Raw genomic sequence first — 18,843 nt, 5'->3', positions numbered from 1 at the left:
ACGCTGGAGGGTATGCAAACAGGCCAGAGTAATGCAACTGTGACTTTGGGCAAAGGTTGAAAATACAAATCATGTCTCTTCTTCCCAAATGTGGTTCTTAATTCATGCATCTTGTGCACTTTTGACAAATACACCCATGAAAATGTAATTCAACAAAAATACAGTCCTCAGCACATAGTAAGTACACAGGGATGGTTGTATTCTGTAGCAGCACATAAAAAACACAACGGTGAATTGTGGTGCAAGTGCGCCCTCTGGCGGCAGGAAGTCACGTATACTGTGACGTTTCCGTCTCCGGTAGACATATTGCTTACAGGAGCAAATTCTGGAAAGCTAGAAGACAGAACGGATTAAAATTCACTTGTTTCTTCACGACTACAGAAGCTTAAATCACATAGGAGAGGATGGGTAAGGCGCTCACTAAATGAGTTTATGAATGTGTGAACTGGTCAAATGTTGAGCTGTGTCGTCTCACCAAAGATTATGAAATCTTCAGTTAGTGTTTAGCTAACGCATGTTAGCTGAATCTTTAGCTCGATAGCTTAACCTTGTTATGTAGCATAGTAGCAGTACAGGAGTTGTTTATTTGTCATTTATACGCTTTTTTTACTAAGTTAATCATCTCACAACGATGTAAGCGTACAGCTGTGTCTTATATGTTATCATGTGTTTTGTAACGCTCGCTAAGCAGTTGAACGGAATGACTGAAAGAATTTGTAGAAATGTTTTTTGTCAGCCAATCTAAGCTAACAGCGTTAGCATACTACTAAATCCTGTCTTATCTAGGTAACCCGTGGGGACAGCCACGGTAATTATAGCTTGTATGTTGTATTATTGTTTTTCTCAGAAGGCTTGCGTAACATAATCAACCTGATACTCAAATTAATATAGTTTAATACATTTATTGATATCCGCAGTGTTAGCAAGTTAATGAGGTTCAAATATTACACCACTGTTGTAGAGCAACAGTTTTTCGTGTAGTTTTTAATGTTTGATTCTGTTAACATGGCAATAGGCTCTCAACACCTTTGTAAAGAGTTTAAATTATAACCTGTAAGTTGTCATTATTGTAATATTTTTGCCTCTCATGAACTCTCGGGCAGTGGCTCAGGCTAATTTTAGCATAGCTAGCGGTAGTTCTGTGAGTCACCCTTACTTTGTACACGTAGAAAATACTGAAGCTATGATTCAGATGTATTTATGTATCAGTATATACATTTTCAAGTGAAATAATGTAACACTGGCAGTTTGCTAACAATAATGAGCAATGTTAGGACACCTGACATTTTAGTCATGACCATGTGACAGAGTGGGTCCCCACGTTTTCTAGATAGTTCCCCTATATTACATGTTTTCTTCCTCCAGGGATGCAATGGAATGAAATTATGAAAGAGGAGTAGTAATGGTCCTCTGTTCTCTGTCTACATAAGTTAGGATGTCAATGTTAAATGGACATATAGAAATGAATTTGTATCTTCATTAACTATCTGTTCTAGACTTGAACCATCTGATGTGATAGCTTGAGTATCAGACTACTGTAAAGGGCTCGTCAGATCAGCATTAATGCATATTTTTTTATTTGTCAGAGCCAGTGTTAGTTCTGTGGGTCTGTGGGTAGTGTTTGAGTTATTCACACAGGCAGTAATAGGGATTGATTTAGCTGTTGGAATCATTTTAACGCTGTAAGAATAATGAAGATGTTTAACATGTATTGTGAGTAGGACCATGGCTATTTTAGTCTAAAAGGTGATGTAGCAAATGCATTCATATACTGGCTAATATGTAGCCACTGTTCAAAAATGAGAGCATCAGCTCCAACCTGTACTTGTATGCCGTCCGTGCCTGTGGCTCTACCATCTGGACCCCTTACACACATGCATAGGCTTTTAATGAAGTCAGTTGTCTTATGTCCTCTAACCATAACATGACCTCAATTTGCGCCACTTGTTATGATATTTAACCTCAGAAACACCCGCTGTTACGACTCTGGGCTTTTGGCACAGGAGGACAACACCATTTTGTTCTGGTGGCAGGTTTCAGAGTTGTCCCCATTGCTCTCTCTCTCTCTCTCCCCCTCGTTGTCCCGGGTGACTCTGGGATCTGCCCTGTGCCCTGTTCTGGTGGCATGACAGCACAATGCTGAGAATGGGCAGTTTGTCCTGTGTGGGCACCAATTTATGCTAACCCTGCGATTTAACTCTGCTGAATAAATACGGTTGTTCTGCCCGCCAGCTGACTGGATGATGAATAGCTAAACTCTGTGTGTATGTGTGCTTATGAGGGTATTTATTTTTAGCCCATGTTTATATGAGCTTGTTTACTCAAGGTCTGTTTTTACCTTATACCTGTGTACACGGTGTTTCATCATCATGGCCTATTAATAGTGATCTTGCAGGAACAACCACTGGAACTTCCACTCACATGCCTACTTGTCTGGAGATGGATTTGTACTGTACAACAATTTCTGCAGACCTTGTTGTCTATTTGCATTTTGACCCTGGTGTTCCTTCTGTCTGTGGTCAAATAGAGCCGTCAGCCAGTCCGGCCAAGGATAACTACAGGATGAATCGCTATAAGAACAAAGCACTGAACCCAGAAGAGATGAGGCGCAGGAGAGAGGAGGAAGGCATCCAACTCAGGAAACAGAAACGAGAACAACAGGTACGGAGTACAGCTTTGCATCACTCATGTTGAAAACGAGAGATATTAAAACTCACTGTATTTCCAAATCATTTGTGTCTGATATGGTTTGATCACAAAAACGTTCTCACCAAATGTCAAAATTAAGTTAGAATTTAACAATCATCAGTCTGTAAATGCATAAATATTTCAAAGATTAAGTGATGACACATGACATTTCCTCATTTACTTTATCTTCAGTTCATGTAAGTTAGAAAAGGAAGACAAGTGTACATAGCACAAATACTAAACTCAAACAATGGCTAATTCTGACATTCATAGGACTAACTAATGCTGAAGAAAACTTTGATTAGAGAGCGGCACTGGAGTCAAGAAAATAATGAGTGGAAATGTGTCATAGGGTCAAATTGATCACTCTAAGAAGGAGAGTATTATAGAGAAACTTGTTTATCAGTGGTCTGTAAGTCTTATACTCACTTTTATTTGTATTTAATGGGATTTATTTTACCTTAAACTGTTGGTATTGATGGTTGTTCCTAATTTATGTTGATACACTTTTAGTTTGTTCTAACTGTGAGAAATACCTGGTATCTACAACTTGGAAGTTACAAGTGGCACAGGTTTTTCGGTCACGTGTTAGGCTGTGTGTTTCCTCAGCCACCTCCCTGTAGTGTCTCAAACACAAACCTGCTGGTAGAAATTTTGGAATTGTTGTCCCTTACATTTGCTTCCATCTCTTTTGCCTTTTTCCCTCAACTGGACATTATATTAATGCACTTTATTGATCCGCTTATTGAGGGCAGCTTCAGCTTGGTGCTTTCTTGTACACCAGGGGTCACCAACCCTGGTCCTTGAGATCTACTATCCTGCATGTTTTAGATGTTTCCCCTCCTCTAACACACACAATTCAAATGATAAGCCTATCATCAAGCTCTGCAAAAGCCTGATAACAGCCGTCAGGTATGCAGCAAGAGGGGAAACATCTAAAACAGCTGTATTCAAATCCGGTCCTCGAGGGCCAGTTTCCTGTATGTTTTAGGTATTTCCCTCTTCCTGCACACCTGGTTCAATTAATGATCAGCTCATCATAAAGCTCTGCTGAAGCCTGATAATGATGTAATGGCTTCCAGGTGTGTTGGAAGAGGGATACGTCTAAAACATGTAGGATAGTAGCTCTCGAGGACCAGGGTTGGTGACCCCTGCTGTACACAGTAATTTTTGTTCATTTTACATTAAAAAAATAAATAAAAAATTTAAACTGCGCATAGCACCAACCTCTAGTATGAAAATAGACATAATGAGCACTATTTGCAGACAACTTCATTATTATAAACAAAATATATGAACAGGTTTTAATAGAATTCTGTCCTTGTCTTTTTGATCTATATATTCATATCATTGTCACTATAAAAATATTCCTAAGTACTTACTTTAGAGTTGAGGATGCCATAAGTTCCTGTTGAAATAATAGTCATAATGAAACTAGTTTTGCTAAGCTGTATGTTTTTGTCTTCTGACTGATTTGATCACAGCTATTCAAGAGGAGGAATGTGGATATTCTCAATGAAGAGGAAGCCATGTTTGAAAGTCCACTGGTGGACTCTTACCTCAGTTCACCTGTTACAGTAAGAGTCTTGTTTTCAAATGCCAACTTTTACAAATTATAGAGATGCACTTTTTTAGAATGCAGTTCAGTTATTTTTGTTAGTGCATTTTTTTCTAAGACACCTGCAGGTTTAGTGAAAACTGCTGATTGCATGCACTACATGGAATGCTTGGACATATGTTGTTGCAGGAAGGAGTCATTACAAAAGACATGGTTGAGATGCTTTTCTCAGAGGACCCAGAGCTTCAGCTCAGCACAACACAGAAGTTCAGAAAATTACTTTCCAAAGGTACTTATCATGACTTTGCATATAATTGGTAACAAACACAAACCATGCCAAAAATGCTTACATCAAGCTATATCTGATTTATTGTAGAGCCCAACCCACCAATCGATGAAGTTATCAACACTCCTGGAGTTGTGGAGCGGTTTGTGGAGTTCCTGAAGAAGAGTGTCAACTGTACACTACAGGTCAGCTCACAGACTTACTACTAACTGGGAATGAATCTATCTATTGAAATACTGTTTATTGAAATACAAACGTAGCTTTAAAATTTTGCTTTGAGGAAAATGGAGAAATGATGCCACGACTCGGGTTCTTTTCAAACAATTTCTGATAAAGTCTGTCAAAGTACATTTTATTAGACGATTTCGTTACAGGACAGTGTACATTATCTACTTAATAGGTGCAGGTTTGTTATTGACTGTCATCTTTGTGGCACAGCATAAATTTATGAAGTCAATAAATGATGTGACGCTTGAATGGCATACTTTAAATTCAAATGAGTTAAAACATAAGTTATCCTTTGTTGATGTAACCCAGTGTTCTTCAAGTTCAAATTAAATATTTTGAGGACTGTTATGATTTGCACAATGGGTTTCTGTTGTAAAAATGTCTTTTATTTGGTCATTTGTACCCTTTCCAGTTTGAAGCTGCATGGGCGCTGACCAACATAGCATCAGGCACATCCTTGCAGACAAAGACAGTGATTGAGGCTGGAGCAGTGCCAATCTTTATAGAATTACTTAACTCAGACTTTGAGGATGTCCAAGAACAGGTAACACTTAATATCCCAGTCTGATTGATGCATCAACTTTTGTGTTTGTCTTACATTGTTCCCTTTTCTTGCACTGGTCATCAGGAAACTCTTTTGTGTGTTTATTTTCCCCTGTAGGCTGTGTGGGCCTTGGGTAATATTGCAGGAGACAGCGCTGTATGCAGAGACTACGTGCTGAACTGCAACATCCTTCCACCTCTATTAATGCAAGTACATTCCTGCATCTTAAGACAGACAAACATCTTAAAGCGGTCATATTTTGCTAAACCCACGTTTATTAGTCTTTGGCACATTTATTTGTGTATTTAGTGACGCTAATAGTTCAAAAAGCTTGAATTTGAACCCTCCAGGTGCTGCAAAGCTATCTTTATATTCAGTTTGGCAAAAAGCGGATTTCTACAACCTGTTTTAATTCCTTCTTAGTTTGTTGCATCTATAACTAGTTACTCCACAACATTTGCACATATAAGGTCAAGACTTCCGACAAGCATTTCTCCGAGTACACCGTAAATGTTTGTCAGCAGCAGCAGTTGTAGTCCATACTGAAAATATGTCCAAACTTCGAGCCTATTACCTAAAATTTTCAGTTGTGTTATTTAAGACCAGTGGCTGAACGGGACAGAGCAGCACGGTCAACAACCAGGAGGGGGGTGGGGTGTGAAGTGGCTCATGTGCATTTAAAGGGCCAGCGCTCAAAACGACCTTTCTGGTGTCATTGCTCAGAAATAGGGTTGAAGATGGACCTGTGGAGTTTAATTAATGAAGAATTCAGACCCAAGCAGAGCATTTACAGTTTATGTAGACCACAGGGAAATGTTTGAAAATGCATAATTCCATTTAAAACAGCAAAATATCACTCCTTTAAGACTGTCTGGAACATTGTGACTGTGTCTACATATCTATCATTATTCCTACTGATCCTATTCAGTATATGATGTTTACATGGGTCAGAAATATACTCATGTCTCTGTATACATGATCAATACTAGTATCTTGCTGACTATCTGTGATGTTTATAGCACAAAATAGCAGTTTCATCTGACATGCCAGTAACTATTGGCATAAAATTAAATGAATTTCACAAAGACAGTTTAAATGGGGCCGTTTTGGTTTAGTGTTATGTGTCTGAATTGAAGAAACATTTTTTTGTTTTGATGGTTGCCACCAGAGGTTTGCGGTAGTGCACTTGCTTTTTGTCCCTTACATTCACTAGTATAAATGCAGATTTTAACTCTTAACTTTTAACTCATACTAAAGTATATTTATGAAGTAAATAATATCTTTCCCATATTTACATTTGGCTACATTCTTTGCATAACCTTTTTTCACCACATATTTGATTTCACTGCACATTCAGTTTTTGACTCATTGGCTCTGTCCTGATCTTGCATTAACATCTGTCTTGAGATATCCCAATAAAAATGGCTGTAACACTGTCTATTTACACCTGGCATTTGATTTCTGTAGCCTAAAACAAAGCACATACTTCATTTCATTAGACTGGCTTGGTAAGTTTCTTTGCAAATTCATTTCAGTGTACTGCTTTGTTACCAGTAGCAACTTTTAAGCTGGAATGTTTTCCTGCTCAGGCAACAGCATATTATAATGGCACATGTGAGTAGCATTAATACATATGTGGGGTTTCTGGGATTTTCAGGCATCTTTAAAACACTTCCATATGATACCACTGACTAGATAAACAGAGCATGAGTAGTGGGTCCTTCAGTGGATGTCAGGATGCATATTTGTTCAGAATGTGGACTAGTGCCTCCCAGATCACCTCTGCATTCATCCTGAGTGACTGGACAGGATTGTTTCTTAAATTGCATCTTGAGTGTTCAGACCTTGAATTAAAGCTGTCCACATGTGATCACATTTGCCAGGACAGATGTTGATACAAGGTCTGTACAGGGCCGTTGTCAGTCACCGTTTACTTCAGCTTCAAAGCCTCAGTGGTTTCACCCAGAGCAGATCACAGTCATGAAGGAAAGAAAAGTGGGAGATTTAGAAGAAGCACAACCCAGGACACATACCATTTTCTTTCAGTCTACCGCAACCAGTAGATCTTATCGGTTGTATCATATTGCCCTCATCAGTAACACGTTGCCTCTGTGGAGCTGCTACAGTCAGTCATACTGTTTATATTCAGTGTCTGCTTGATAATTGCTATCAGTGTAATTTAATTACCTCCGCCAAGGAGGTTATGTTTTTGCCAGGGTTTGTTTGTCTGTTTGTTTGTTTGTTTGTCTGTCCGTTAGTGTGCAACATAACTCAAAAAGTTATGGACAGATTTGGATGAAATTTTCAGGGTTTGTTGGAAATGGGATAAGGAAGAAATGATTAAATTTTAGTGGTGATCGGGGGTGGGGGGGCCCACGGGGGGTGCCACTGATCAGCCTAGGCGGAGGTCTGTGCTCTCCGAGTGCTTCTAGTTTCATCATAAATTTAATTCTAAAGAAAACGGAGTTCAAGGAACTACACAGTTTTTGTTCACCAGAGAAAAAGTACATAATTTTTTTTTTCAGATATACCCTAGCATTGAAACTACACTTTTTGCCTCAAGTCACTGATCCCAAATGTGAAAAACAGACATAGCTCCTATTTTCTGGATGACTCACTCCTGCAGCAAGGCATGAGTTGTGGCCTGATCTAATCTGTTACGTGTCTTAACACCCCAGAGCTAATACAGCTGCCTCACACAGGTGGAGAAGTTAATGTTTTACATGTTTCAAGGGAAACTTTGTGACAGGAAAAATAAATTCACCACCTTTCCCTTTACTGAAAATCCCATGACAGAGTAGATCATGTCCCCTGTAGCAGCAGATTTTGACTGCTCAGGGGTTTTCAGACATGTATGTGGTTATGTGATGAGTGACAGCTTTTGTAATAGATCACTTTAAGATTACATCTAAATGAGACTCTACTGGTCTACATGGCAGCCTCAAAGACAACCTTGAAAAAGCGAGTGGAAATGGGGGAAATGTGTGTTGTGTCCAGCCAGAGAGTGCTTTTAGTAGTTTTATTTTTTGTATCGTTTTATTAGGACACATTTTCAGTATACATATCCTCTCAGCACAGGTATAAGCATGTCCAGTAATCCAGTTTTCCAAAAACCAACTAACAACAACCAAAAACTTAAACTAAAAAAGGGAAACATAGTTTCCCCCCCCCCACACACACACACACACACACACATACACTCGCCCACATTGGTCCACATTCACTTAAGTACGAGTGCTATTGGTATTCTATTCTATTTTCTATAGACGTTTTCTTAAAGTAAGAGAGGAAAGGCTTCCATGTAATAATTTTTACTTTCTAACATAATTCTTGTCATTTGTGTCATTTCAGGCTTCTGACCAAATCTACTAGATTGACCATGACTAGGAATGCAGTGTGGGCTTTGTCTAACCTCTGTAGAGGAAAAAACCCTCCACCACCTTTTGAACAGGTACTGCTTTGACCAACAGTGTCAACATTAATATCTTGTTCTACATATGTTGTTCATGCTGCTTTGATTGGTACTGAGATCCTAAGTATGCATTCCGTCTGTGTTGTCTAGGTGTCACCCTGTCTGCCAGTGCTGTCGAGGCTTTTATTTAGCAGTGACCCAGACTTGCTGGCAGATGCCTGTTGGGCTCTGTCCTACCTCTCAGATGGCCCCAATGACAAGATCCAGGCTGTGATCGACTCTGGTGTCTGCAGGCGACTTGTAGAGCTACTCATGTAAGTCCAGACCTTACTCTGTGCTGCCTGTCGCAGTAAATGTGTCCTGTATATTAATTAAACTGTCCTTTTATTGATCACAGGCACACAGACTATAAAGTGGCTTCTCCTGCTTTGAGAGCTGTAGGGAACATTGTCACAGGAGATGACATCCAAACACAGGTGAAACTGAAATTTCATATTATGATGACTGACATACAACATGCTGTATGCTAAGAAACTGAGCAGCTACAGACGTAATATCATTTTTCGATGGTTTAGGATGACAGACAAACAAATTGGCATTAAAATAATGCGCAAAGAGAAATGTCCACTGCTTATTCTAACTCCTTTTTACCCACTGTGTGTAGGTGGTGTTGAACTGCTCAGCCCTGCCCTGTTTGCTGCACCTTCTAAGCAGTGCTAAAGAGTCCATTCGAAAAGAGGCCTGCTGGACCATCTCAAATATCACAGCAGGAAACCGAGCACAGATACAGGTGACACACACATACAGTCCATTACTGAAATGGGAACAAGTCACAGCTTGTATCTTGTCCTTCGTATTACAGCTGCGTATTTAACCTACACCTAACCTGAATGTAGGTTATATTGTTGTGCAATGTGAGTAATATGATAATTATTTATGCTTTTGTTTCCCCACCTATTTGACATTCTCCTCCAGGAGGTATTTATACCAACGGCAGCAGAAACTACTGCTTTTAGTAATTCTAACATAATGCCAAAATAAATAGCATTTCCATAGGTAGCTTCATGCACATAATGATTTCTATGATGTCCTCTTTGCTCTAGAATGTGATGTGTTGAAAATGTCAGCAGTATAGAGTACACTTAACCTTTTTATGATCTCAAGTCATGTTATGTTTGTGTGGGTTTATTCTTTTATCTATCATCTTTTGATTTTATCGACCTCAATCATTCATGTTCTATTCGAAGTCTTTCATTTTCTGAATCATAATAGCACTGCACGAAGAGTTTACCTTTTTTTGACAGCTGTTTAATTTTAATCTGTGCTATACATGGTAGTGAATGGTCCTCATAAAAAAATGTGTTTATTTAGAACACTGGCTCAAACAACAATAAATCTATTAATATTTTCTGATGATATGAAATATGTTTGTATGTCTGTAAATATGTCAGTAACTTTGGTCCATAGTTCGTCATCTTTATCTGAGTCAAGCTTTGCTGAAGTTGCTCTCAGCACCTCTCACAGGTCTGATATGTTGTTCTTCCCTACAGACGGTAATAGATGCCAACATCTTCCCAGTGCTTATCGACATTCTGCAAAAAGCTGAGTTCAGGACCAGGAAAGAGGCGGCCTGGGCTATCACCAATGCTACATCTGGAGGAACACCGGAGCAGATCAGGTCAGACACAAAGGGATAAAACACAGTCCAGTTCACAGGAACAACAGGCCTCTGTTTTTATCATGTTTGTCTCAATATGATAAGAGCATCGGAACCAGATTCCTTGATCACTGATATGAACGAATGAGGTGATAAATGATTGGAATTCCAGCTTTAAGTCATGATTGTGATGTTTGTTTTACATGTAGGTATCTGGTGAACCTGGGCTGTATTAAGCCCTTGTGTGATCTGTTGACTGTGATGGACTCGAAGATCGTGCAAGTGGCTTTGAATGGACTGGAGAACATCCTGAGGCTGGGCGAGCAGGAAGCCAAGCAGGAGAATAATGGCACTGGAGTTAATCCATACTGCAGTCTGATTGAGGAGGCCTATGGTACTGTTCAACATACACACACTCAACTTAAAATATGTGGGTTTGGAAAGGACAGTGCACACACACTAAAAAATTATTCCATATTCAATCTGTTGAAAGCAGCATGAAATAAATATATCAGATACAGTATAATAATATTCTTAGGAAAGTTAAATGTTGTTCGGAGATGTTCATTATATTAGCTGATACCAATTACTGATCACTTTTTCATACCAATTTTATAAAATCAATTTGATGTAATTTTTTTTTTCATCTTCTTGGTATTTTATACGTACGAAATTGTTTAATAACTTTAAAAAAAACTTAAGCTGTAGGAACTGAAATCTTGAGCTAAGAAGCCACAATCTGAAGCTATCTCCTCTTTGTCCAAATCCAAAGATCAAACGTTAACTAAAGTTGACCTAAACAAATTTCACTTTGGTATGGAAAATTGAAGCCATTTTTCCATTTTGAGACATGAAGTAGAGCAGTAGAGTCTCACTCAGGTCATGTCTGCTGTCAGTCATGTATTTAACCCTCCTACCTGTCAGAAAATGCCTGTAATGGGCTACAGTCTGTGTCATGGGGTAGCATGAAAAACAGGCAAGGAGTTGATGTAGAAGTCTCATGTTCTCTCAGAGAACTTTAATTAGAATATGATTGGAGCTAATCATGGAATTTTAGTGCACTAAAACAATCAAAGATTGCACATGACAAGTCTTTTTCATCTCTTCATTTTTGTGGCTCATCACCCTGGTCTTAATACTTAAAGTCAAATGATTCAGCTGATTTTTGTTTTGTTTTCAGACACAATTACTGTGTAATTTTCAGATTTTGCGTCAAACCCATTCCATGATCTCATTTGACGTCTCTTGCTGTGCAGGTCTGGACAAGATCGAGTTCCTTCAGAGCCACGACAACCAGGAGATCTACCAGAAGGCCTTCGACCTCATTGAGCACTACTTCGGGGTGGAGGATGAGGACAGCAGTCTTGCTCCGCAGGTGGACCAGGCCAACCAGCAGTTCCTTTTCCCCCAACAGGAGGCTCCCATGGAGGGCTTCCAGCTATAAGTTACCCCCACTCCACCCCACCCCCAACTCCGCTCTTCTAAAATGCACCGTTTACCCCCTCCATTCCTCTCAGGCCCCGTGATGCTTGAGTCAAAGCTCCACACCCTCATCCCTTCCCTTTTACTGGTTTGCCACTAACCCCCACTTGTACCAACACATACACAGAGCATATGGAGGAAGGTTTTTACTGTCCTGCTTTCCAGCCTAAAAAAAACCCCTGTTCTCCCCAGCCAGTTGGACTGAGGCCTCACGGGGGGGCAGACTCAGGTGTTATCTGGCCAAGAACAGAAACACCAGAAGAGGAAGGAATCACTTCACAGCTCAAAGTGTGAGTCTGCCCTGGCTTAAAACGCACATACATCTACCTGCCGTCTGATAATTAGATTCTTTCACTGGCAGTAAGGATGATTTGTTGATTAATATCTTTATATACATTTTTTTTTTTCAATGGGACATTCCAATTTTCAGGATTACCCGTGCATCTCCATGAGAAGTCTACAGACCGCTGGAGTGCACGAGGTGAAATATGCCCAGCTCTTGATGTCAGTCTGACGTAGTGCAATTAAAACAAAAACTTGCAACCTTATCCCCTCTTTGTTTTAGTTGTTTTCCTCAACCCTTATTTATCCGCCCCTTTGTAGTGATCGTGATTTTTTTTTTTCTCTCCACATTAATACCTTGATTTGGTACCAAGAGGCTACCTGATCATTAGGCTCAGGGCTGGCCTTTACATATCATATCTAACTGAAAGAAACTATATATAGGGGTCAGAGGCTACATTAACATTGGTGGAGTTTCTGTCAAATACATAAATGTCCACTTAAAACCAAGGGCTTTTTGTTGCCCTGAGTCTGATGGCCAAGCTACAAAAGGTGATTTTTTTTTTTTTTCCTTCTATCAAGGTCATTTTAATCAAGAAGAAATTCTGGGGGAGGGTTAAGGTGGAAAAAAATTTAAAAACAAAAAAAAAAAAAAAAAATTGGGAAATTACTATAGGAAGGGCTTTGAATTGGATGTTGGAAAAGGGGTTGGGTTTTAGAGGATCTATAAAAATATCCAGGTTTGGTGGGTGGTATAGTTAGAGATCCAATGTTCGTCGTGTGCTGTGTTATTAATAACAAAACATTTGAATTATGAAGTGATCTAACTTATTAAAAAAGGCATAACTGGGGTGCCAGTGTGGAAAAGAGCTAGCAGCAACAGCAGCAAACCAAATTTATTTTCCTATTCAGATGAATTAAATGGAACCAAATGTTTCTCAGAGTGCAGACTTGCCATGGAAGTTTGCATTCTAATACATTGAGTGTGCTCAAGTTGCCGCTGGTTAGCTCAGCCCCATGCTCCGACTCCCCAGTTGTACATGGTAGGGATTTTTTTGCATGGTGTTCTATTACCCTGCCTTCAGTCACAGAGTATCCCTAGCTAAACACACAGTTGGCATAGAGAGATAGAGGAGAATGTGAAGGCACACTGTAAGACACTTTTGAGCACTGCTTGTTAACATTTGGACATAGGACCTGGTCAAACCTGCATTAACATCAGTCTTTAGGGATCCGATCACAGGGGGCAGCTCTAAGGCAAAGTGTGAGGACACGTTTGGATCCAATTAGTGGCCGACCAAGTTAACTGTAGAAATGGACATCTAATTAATAGTGCTATAAATAAATCCACAACACTGAACATCACACTGTAGTAATTAATCAATAAACCCAGAACTGAATATTAAACTTAAAAAAAAAAAAAAGGAAAAATTCAACATGATTCTAGATGCAACTTCTATTTCTGAGCTCTTATTTTCCCTCAAAGTCAGTAATTCTATTGTGGAGGTTACTGTTAACTGTTCGGCATTAGCAGTGTAAAGTTTTGCTGATAATGATCATTTGAAAATGTTGCCTCAGCACTAATGAGCACTTATCAAACATTTCAGAAAAGGTAGAACATTAAAAACAGGAGTGATAATCTTTAAATATCAAAATGTGCACAGGGAAAATAAAGTAAAACAGATGTATTTTGTGTTTTACTGAAAATGTAATAAAAATTATCCCGTAAAGACAAAAAAGAAAAAAAGGCTATAGTGATGTGTATCCTAATATAAAATCTACCTTAGCTTCTCTCCTAATTTGCAATTTTTTCTTCACTAATTTCCAATTTTAACAGAAACACACAATAACTCACTAGAAATCTCTATTATTTTTTCAATTCAATCAATAGTATAAAAGTATTGAAGGTCAGTATCGAACACTGCTAAAATGAATGGAATGATTAAACTTGTCATTTCCTATTTAAAATGTGTTAATTGTTTCACAGTGTCGTCTTAGGCAGCGATTAGGAGGCCAAACATTCCATCTGTAGTCTTTATACAGTGGATTGAATTTTCAAAGAAACATCATAATGTCATGTTCTGTTCCAGGCTGTTAGATGAGCGTGTTTATTTTCATACAGAATGGGGAAGTGGGAGAATGTCACATTAACACTCAGAGCTGCCCACTTTTGATCAAATCCCAAAAACATGTACGTTAAAGCCAGGTGTGAGCAGGACCAAAGAGGAGGAACTGGGCCATGACTAATAGATTTGGTGGTGTTAATGGTGATAGTGAAGTGACAGTGGTGGTGTTTGTATAGTGGTAGAGTTGATATATAACCATGGCATTCTGTATCACTATATTTTTGAGGAATGACACCAGATAATGATTTTGCATGGGTCCATTGTGATGTTTCGGTATTGATGTATATAGCCTATCCTCTGCCTCGGAAGTCTCCACTGCTTATTTGTTTATTAACAGCCAGAGTTTGGCTAGGGATATATCTCAGACAAATGATAAGCCTAACTGCAACAAAAATTCAAGTATATGTACTTGAATTTTTACATGTTTGCATTTATATATATATATTTGCGCACACTTCATGCACACTTGCATACAACACCAGCAGACACTGTATACACACCTCACACAGATGAGTGGCTAAGGGCAAGTAAACAGTTTCCAGAGTCTTCAAATGAAAATGTAATTTTTTTTTTAGTTTCTCTGAAGTTTGACATTTTTTGTGGATTTAGTGCACTACAATTTTTTTTTTTTTTTTTGTAAAATTGCTGCCCTTTGCTGGGTTTTAAATGAGACTATTTTCAGTTTAATTAATCAAATGAAAAGATGTGATGAATTTGAAATGTGCACATAGATCATCTGGAAATCTTTTTAGTTGTTTTTAGCCACGTGACTTATGATGTGCAAAGCCCAGTTCAGACTAAAACTTTCATCTGAGAATGTTTCAGGGGAAGGTAACCTCAGTGTGAACAGGCCTGTAGGAACTCAACTGTTTGTCAAATCACCAGTGGCTGATTTCAGAACGTGAGGTCACATTATGTGTATTTTTCTCAGTATTTAGAGATGATAACTTCCCTCTTACCACAAAGCACAGAGTTATTATCTTCTGTTCTATTTACTAAATCCTCTCTAGTCGATGTTCTCTAAACAAGTGATTTGGTCCAGGAATTCCATCTTAATTTTTCTATTTTCATCATTTCATCACTGCTAGAAATGAAACTATAGTACATAACGCACTTGGTGTTTAAATATTTAGCGCTAACTTCAGCCCACAACACAAATTATGTCCTTACACAAAAACCTGCACTTACAAGGTAAACACTGTGTTGATCCAACCTTGTCTAACTGTCTTTTCCTGAGTCTTTGGTCTGAACTTGGCTTTAAAACAGCCTTTTAAACCCTGACTTCAGATCAGCTTCTCCTCATGCAGAAGCTGATCTCGGAGCAGCGTTTGGAGGCCCTTGTGGATGGAGCCGAACTGTGATTGTGTGATGTTTTGACTGACGGGCACTGTGTGAGGAAGAGGTTGATTGACTCTATAGACTATGTCCCCATCAGAGTCTGGGAGCACCTGTTCTGTGGATCGCTACGCTAACCCTAGCATTTAGTCATGCAACTGCACCAAGTTATGCTTTATAAAAACATCAGTTAAGTATGTTTTAATCAGACATAATGAGCAAAAGCACATTTCTTTTCATTTGGCAGAGGATGTTTTTCCATGCAGAATATTCTGACCCACTTACAAGCAACAGTCAAAGCTGTGTACCATCGACATTATCCACAGAACACAAGTGCTCCCACCAGACGTAAGAGGTCAAACCATAAATAATTGCACATCAAGAACTTATCTCTATACATGACGGACTGTGTGTAGAGCAGCATTTACGTAACTGAAGTCTTCGGTTTCACGGCCAGTTCTGTGCGTGGCCTACAAATAATGCCACAGTTGCAATGTTTAAAACAAAAACAAAAAAAAAAAACAAAACAGTGCATTTACAAAGAAAAATATTTATGTTTCTAAGGAAAAAAAAAAAACTGAAAATGCACTCCTATTCACAAAAGTGCCAATCCGACCAACAAAGACTGGAGGTTCTTATGTATCTGTCTTTGACTTTAGATTCTTTTCTTTTTATCTTTTATTTACTTGAATGTGCACACATTTTGTGCAAAACATTGCTGCTCTATTTTCCTTATCTTTAAAGTTACATTATTAGCCACTGTTCCTCTGGAAAAGTGGTATTCTTTACTGTGGGCACCAAAAAAAAAAAAAAAACAAATTAAGGAGGTGTAGAAAATGTCTGGTAGGAAAGGACTTAACTGCATCAAACTGGTGTCTCCAGCTACATGTTGTCCACGGTGTGATGGTTCCCACTCTGACAGTCTTTTAAATGGTTTCACTGTGCATAGCTAAGCTGCAGATGTTTTGGAGTCAAGTAACTGATTTCATGTAATATTTCGCATTATTTCGAGGCTTGCAGCAACACCCCTGATGAAAATATCACAGTGTGGCACATGATGCAAATTGTGGAAACTTAAGTGACTATCATAGCAGACAATTGCAGGTACTAACCTTATTTTCAAAGTTAGGTTACCAAAGTTTGTCGTCTTGAAGGCTGGTTTGAATTCTATACTTGATTTAATTTTGCAGTAGTTTCTGTATAATTGGCTTGTGTTGTTGACCCAGTCAGTATGACTGAGAGATTGCTTCAGGCCGTATAAACTTGCTTCTTTTCATTAGAAGCCGCAATAGCTCAGTCCTTCTTTTCTGATTCCTTTTCTCTCACATAAGGCCTTGTTCAGACTGCCTGTGCAAATCCAGCAGTTTGGTAAATCTACATAACCTCCAGATTGATTAATCAAAGTCTGGATGATTTAAAAAAATAAATAAATGAATAAAATTGTTACATAGGATTCCACACAGATACAGGGTTGTACTAGTCGTGATTGATTCAGAGTTGAACATAGTATTTCTCACTTTTTTCTGGGTCTCAGACAAAGAGGATTTTATATCGAGGCCAGTCAAGACCACAACTACAGGAGTATCACACCTGGGATTTGTCTTGTTAATATCATTACTGTGATTGTCATGTAAAACTTCTGCTTCAAATGCAATCAATAACTTCACTCATTTCAGATTTTGGAAATCACAAGTTCATCTTTAACAGTGGCCTCAGTGTATAAAGTCTAACTGACGGCCATTACCAGAACGTAAAATAAACTTAATCATATTTACAGTGACTACATTTACATGGAAGGTTTGGGTACAGAGGCCACAAACTATTAATTTAACTGCTTTAATCCCATCCTCCCATATCGGACACATTGTCGTGTAACTGCTCGGTCTTGTCTGGGTTTGATAAACTCTGGTCTTAGTCTCATTACAGTCTTGATACAAAATGAACAGGATGGACATAAATCTAATCTGTTCTATTCTGTCCCAAAAGATCTGATTGGAGGAACCAACCGGATTTACCTGCAGTCTGAACATAGCCTTAAAAGTTTGGAGTTTGAGAATCTGCAAAATATCTCAGAAAATCACAACAAACATTGTCCCGAATCAGGCAACCCCAGAGGCAAACACCCACCTTCATGAGCTGCTCTGACAGGCGACACTTGGCTCCCCCTACTGGCAGGAGCCGGCAGAGGCAACTTACTTGACTTTTTTTTTCTAAGATAAAAATCTGGGATTCAGAAATTGCAGTGATTTACATTAAAAAGTATTTTAAGTTAAACTATATGTATGTTCTGATACATTGACAGGGATTCAGATGCAATTCTAATCACTTCTGAGAAGTGGAGAAAAAAAAAGCCTCATTAGAACATGTACCGTCACAGGAAAAAAAATAATAATATACAATAAAATAAGAGGTGAGGATACAAGCCTTTTCTGCTATTCTTGATCTTTTTCTTGATCAGGATATCCTGGACTATATTTTTGGATAATTGTGTTTAGAGTAAAAGTTTGTCAGACTGCATGATCAGGAACCTTGTTAACATTAGGGGATTGAACAGACGTTACTAAATATCTCCAATCTGACTTGTCTTCCGTCCTAGAAACTGTTTGTCTATATTGAAAACCTGAAGCCACGCTTGGCTCGGTCAAGTAATGTCTACGCTATACAAATGTTTACAATGCTACATGTTTGTAAAATACTTTTCATATGCCATCACTGACTAGTCCTTATGTATTCTCTGCTTTGGTCCTCTCATTTCTTTTACGTGTATTTATTTTCTCTATTCTTGTTTTTGAGGTTTCATTTGCTCTAATTTACCCATCCTATACTGTGACTTGACTTGACTTTAACCGACGGTATGAATGAGTGACGAGAAACAAATACACTTCAACTGAACATGACACACAAACATGAACATGAAAAAAGTACATACAAGAAACAGCAACAATATTAAAAACTGTAAAGAAAATATATTGAAATTGTCCAGTGCAAATACTGTACAAACGAATAAAGTTATGTTGCAACCCTTTAATGCTAATTGCTGTTTTTTCCATTGCATGCATATTGTGAAAAACTTTTTTTTTTTTCTTTTTGATCTGTGTTTCTGATCTGTATGAACTTTATGTGGCTAGATTAGGTTGAAATATTTTATCTATTTATTTAGCACAATGAATTTGTTTGTTCTTTCTTCTAAGTTTGTAGAATGGAATTTTCTGGCATTTTTCCACTCAGAATTTGCACCCCTTCCA

The 18,843-nt window shown here is 38.5% G+C and overlaps 1 protein-coding gene across 1 annotated transcript; it reads left to right on the top strand.

Moving 5' to 3' along the window:
• Positions 1-275: 275 nt before the first annotated feature.
• kpna6 (karyopherin alpha 6 (importin alpha 7)) lies at positions 276-17,984 on the top strand. The gene is made up of 14 exons (XM_030148082.1): positions 276-408; positions 2,528-2,661; positions 4,173-4,265; positions 4,436-4,535; positions 4,623-4,717; positions 5,173-5,304; positions 5,422-5,510; positions 8,656-8,755; positions 8,867-9,030; positions 9,114-9,192; positions 9,381-9,506; positions 10,267-10,394; positions 10,583-10,767; positions 11,630-17,984. The coding sequence occupies exons 1-14, from the start codon at positions 405-407 to the stop codon at positions 11,815-11,817; spliced, it is 1,617 nt and encodes a 538-aa protein (XP_030003942.1). The 5' UTR covers positions 276-404; the 3' UTR covers positions 11,818-17,984.
• The last annotated feature ends 859 nt before the right edge of the window (positions 17,985-18,843 follow it).

Source organism: Sphaeramia orbicularis, chromosome 11 (assembly GCF_902148855.1).
Source record: "Sphaeramia orbicularis chromosome 11, fSphaOr1.1, whole genome shotgun sequence".
Taxonomy (NCBI): Eukaryota; Metazoa; Chordata; class Actinopteri; order Kurtiformes; family Apogonidae; genus Sphaeramia; species Sphaeramia orbicularis.
This window is presented reverse-complemented; position numbering and strand designations above follow the sequence as displayed.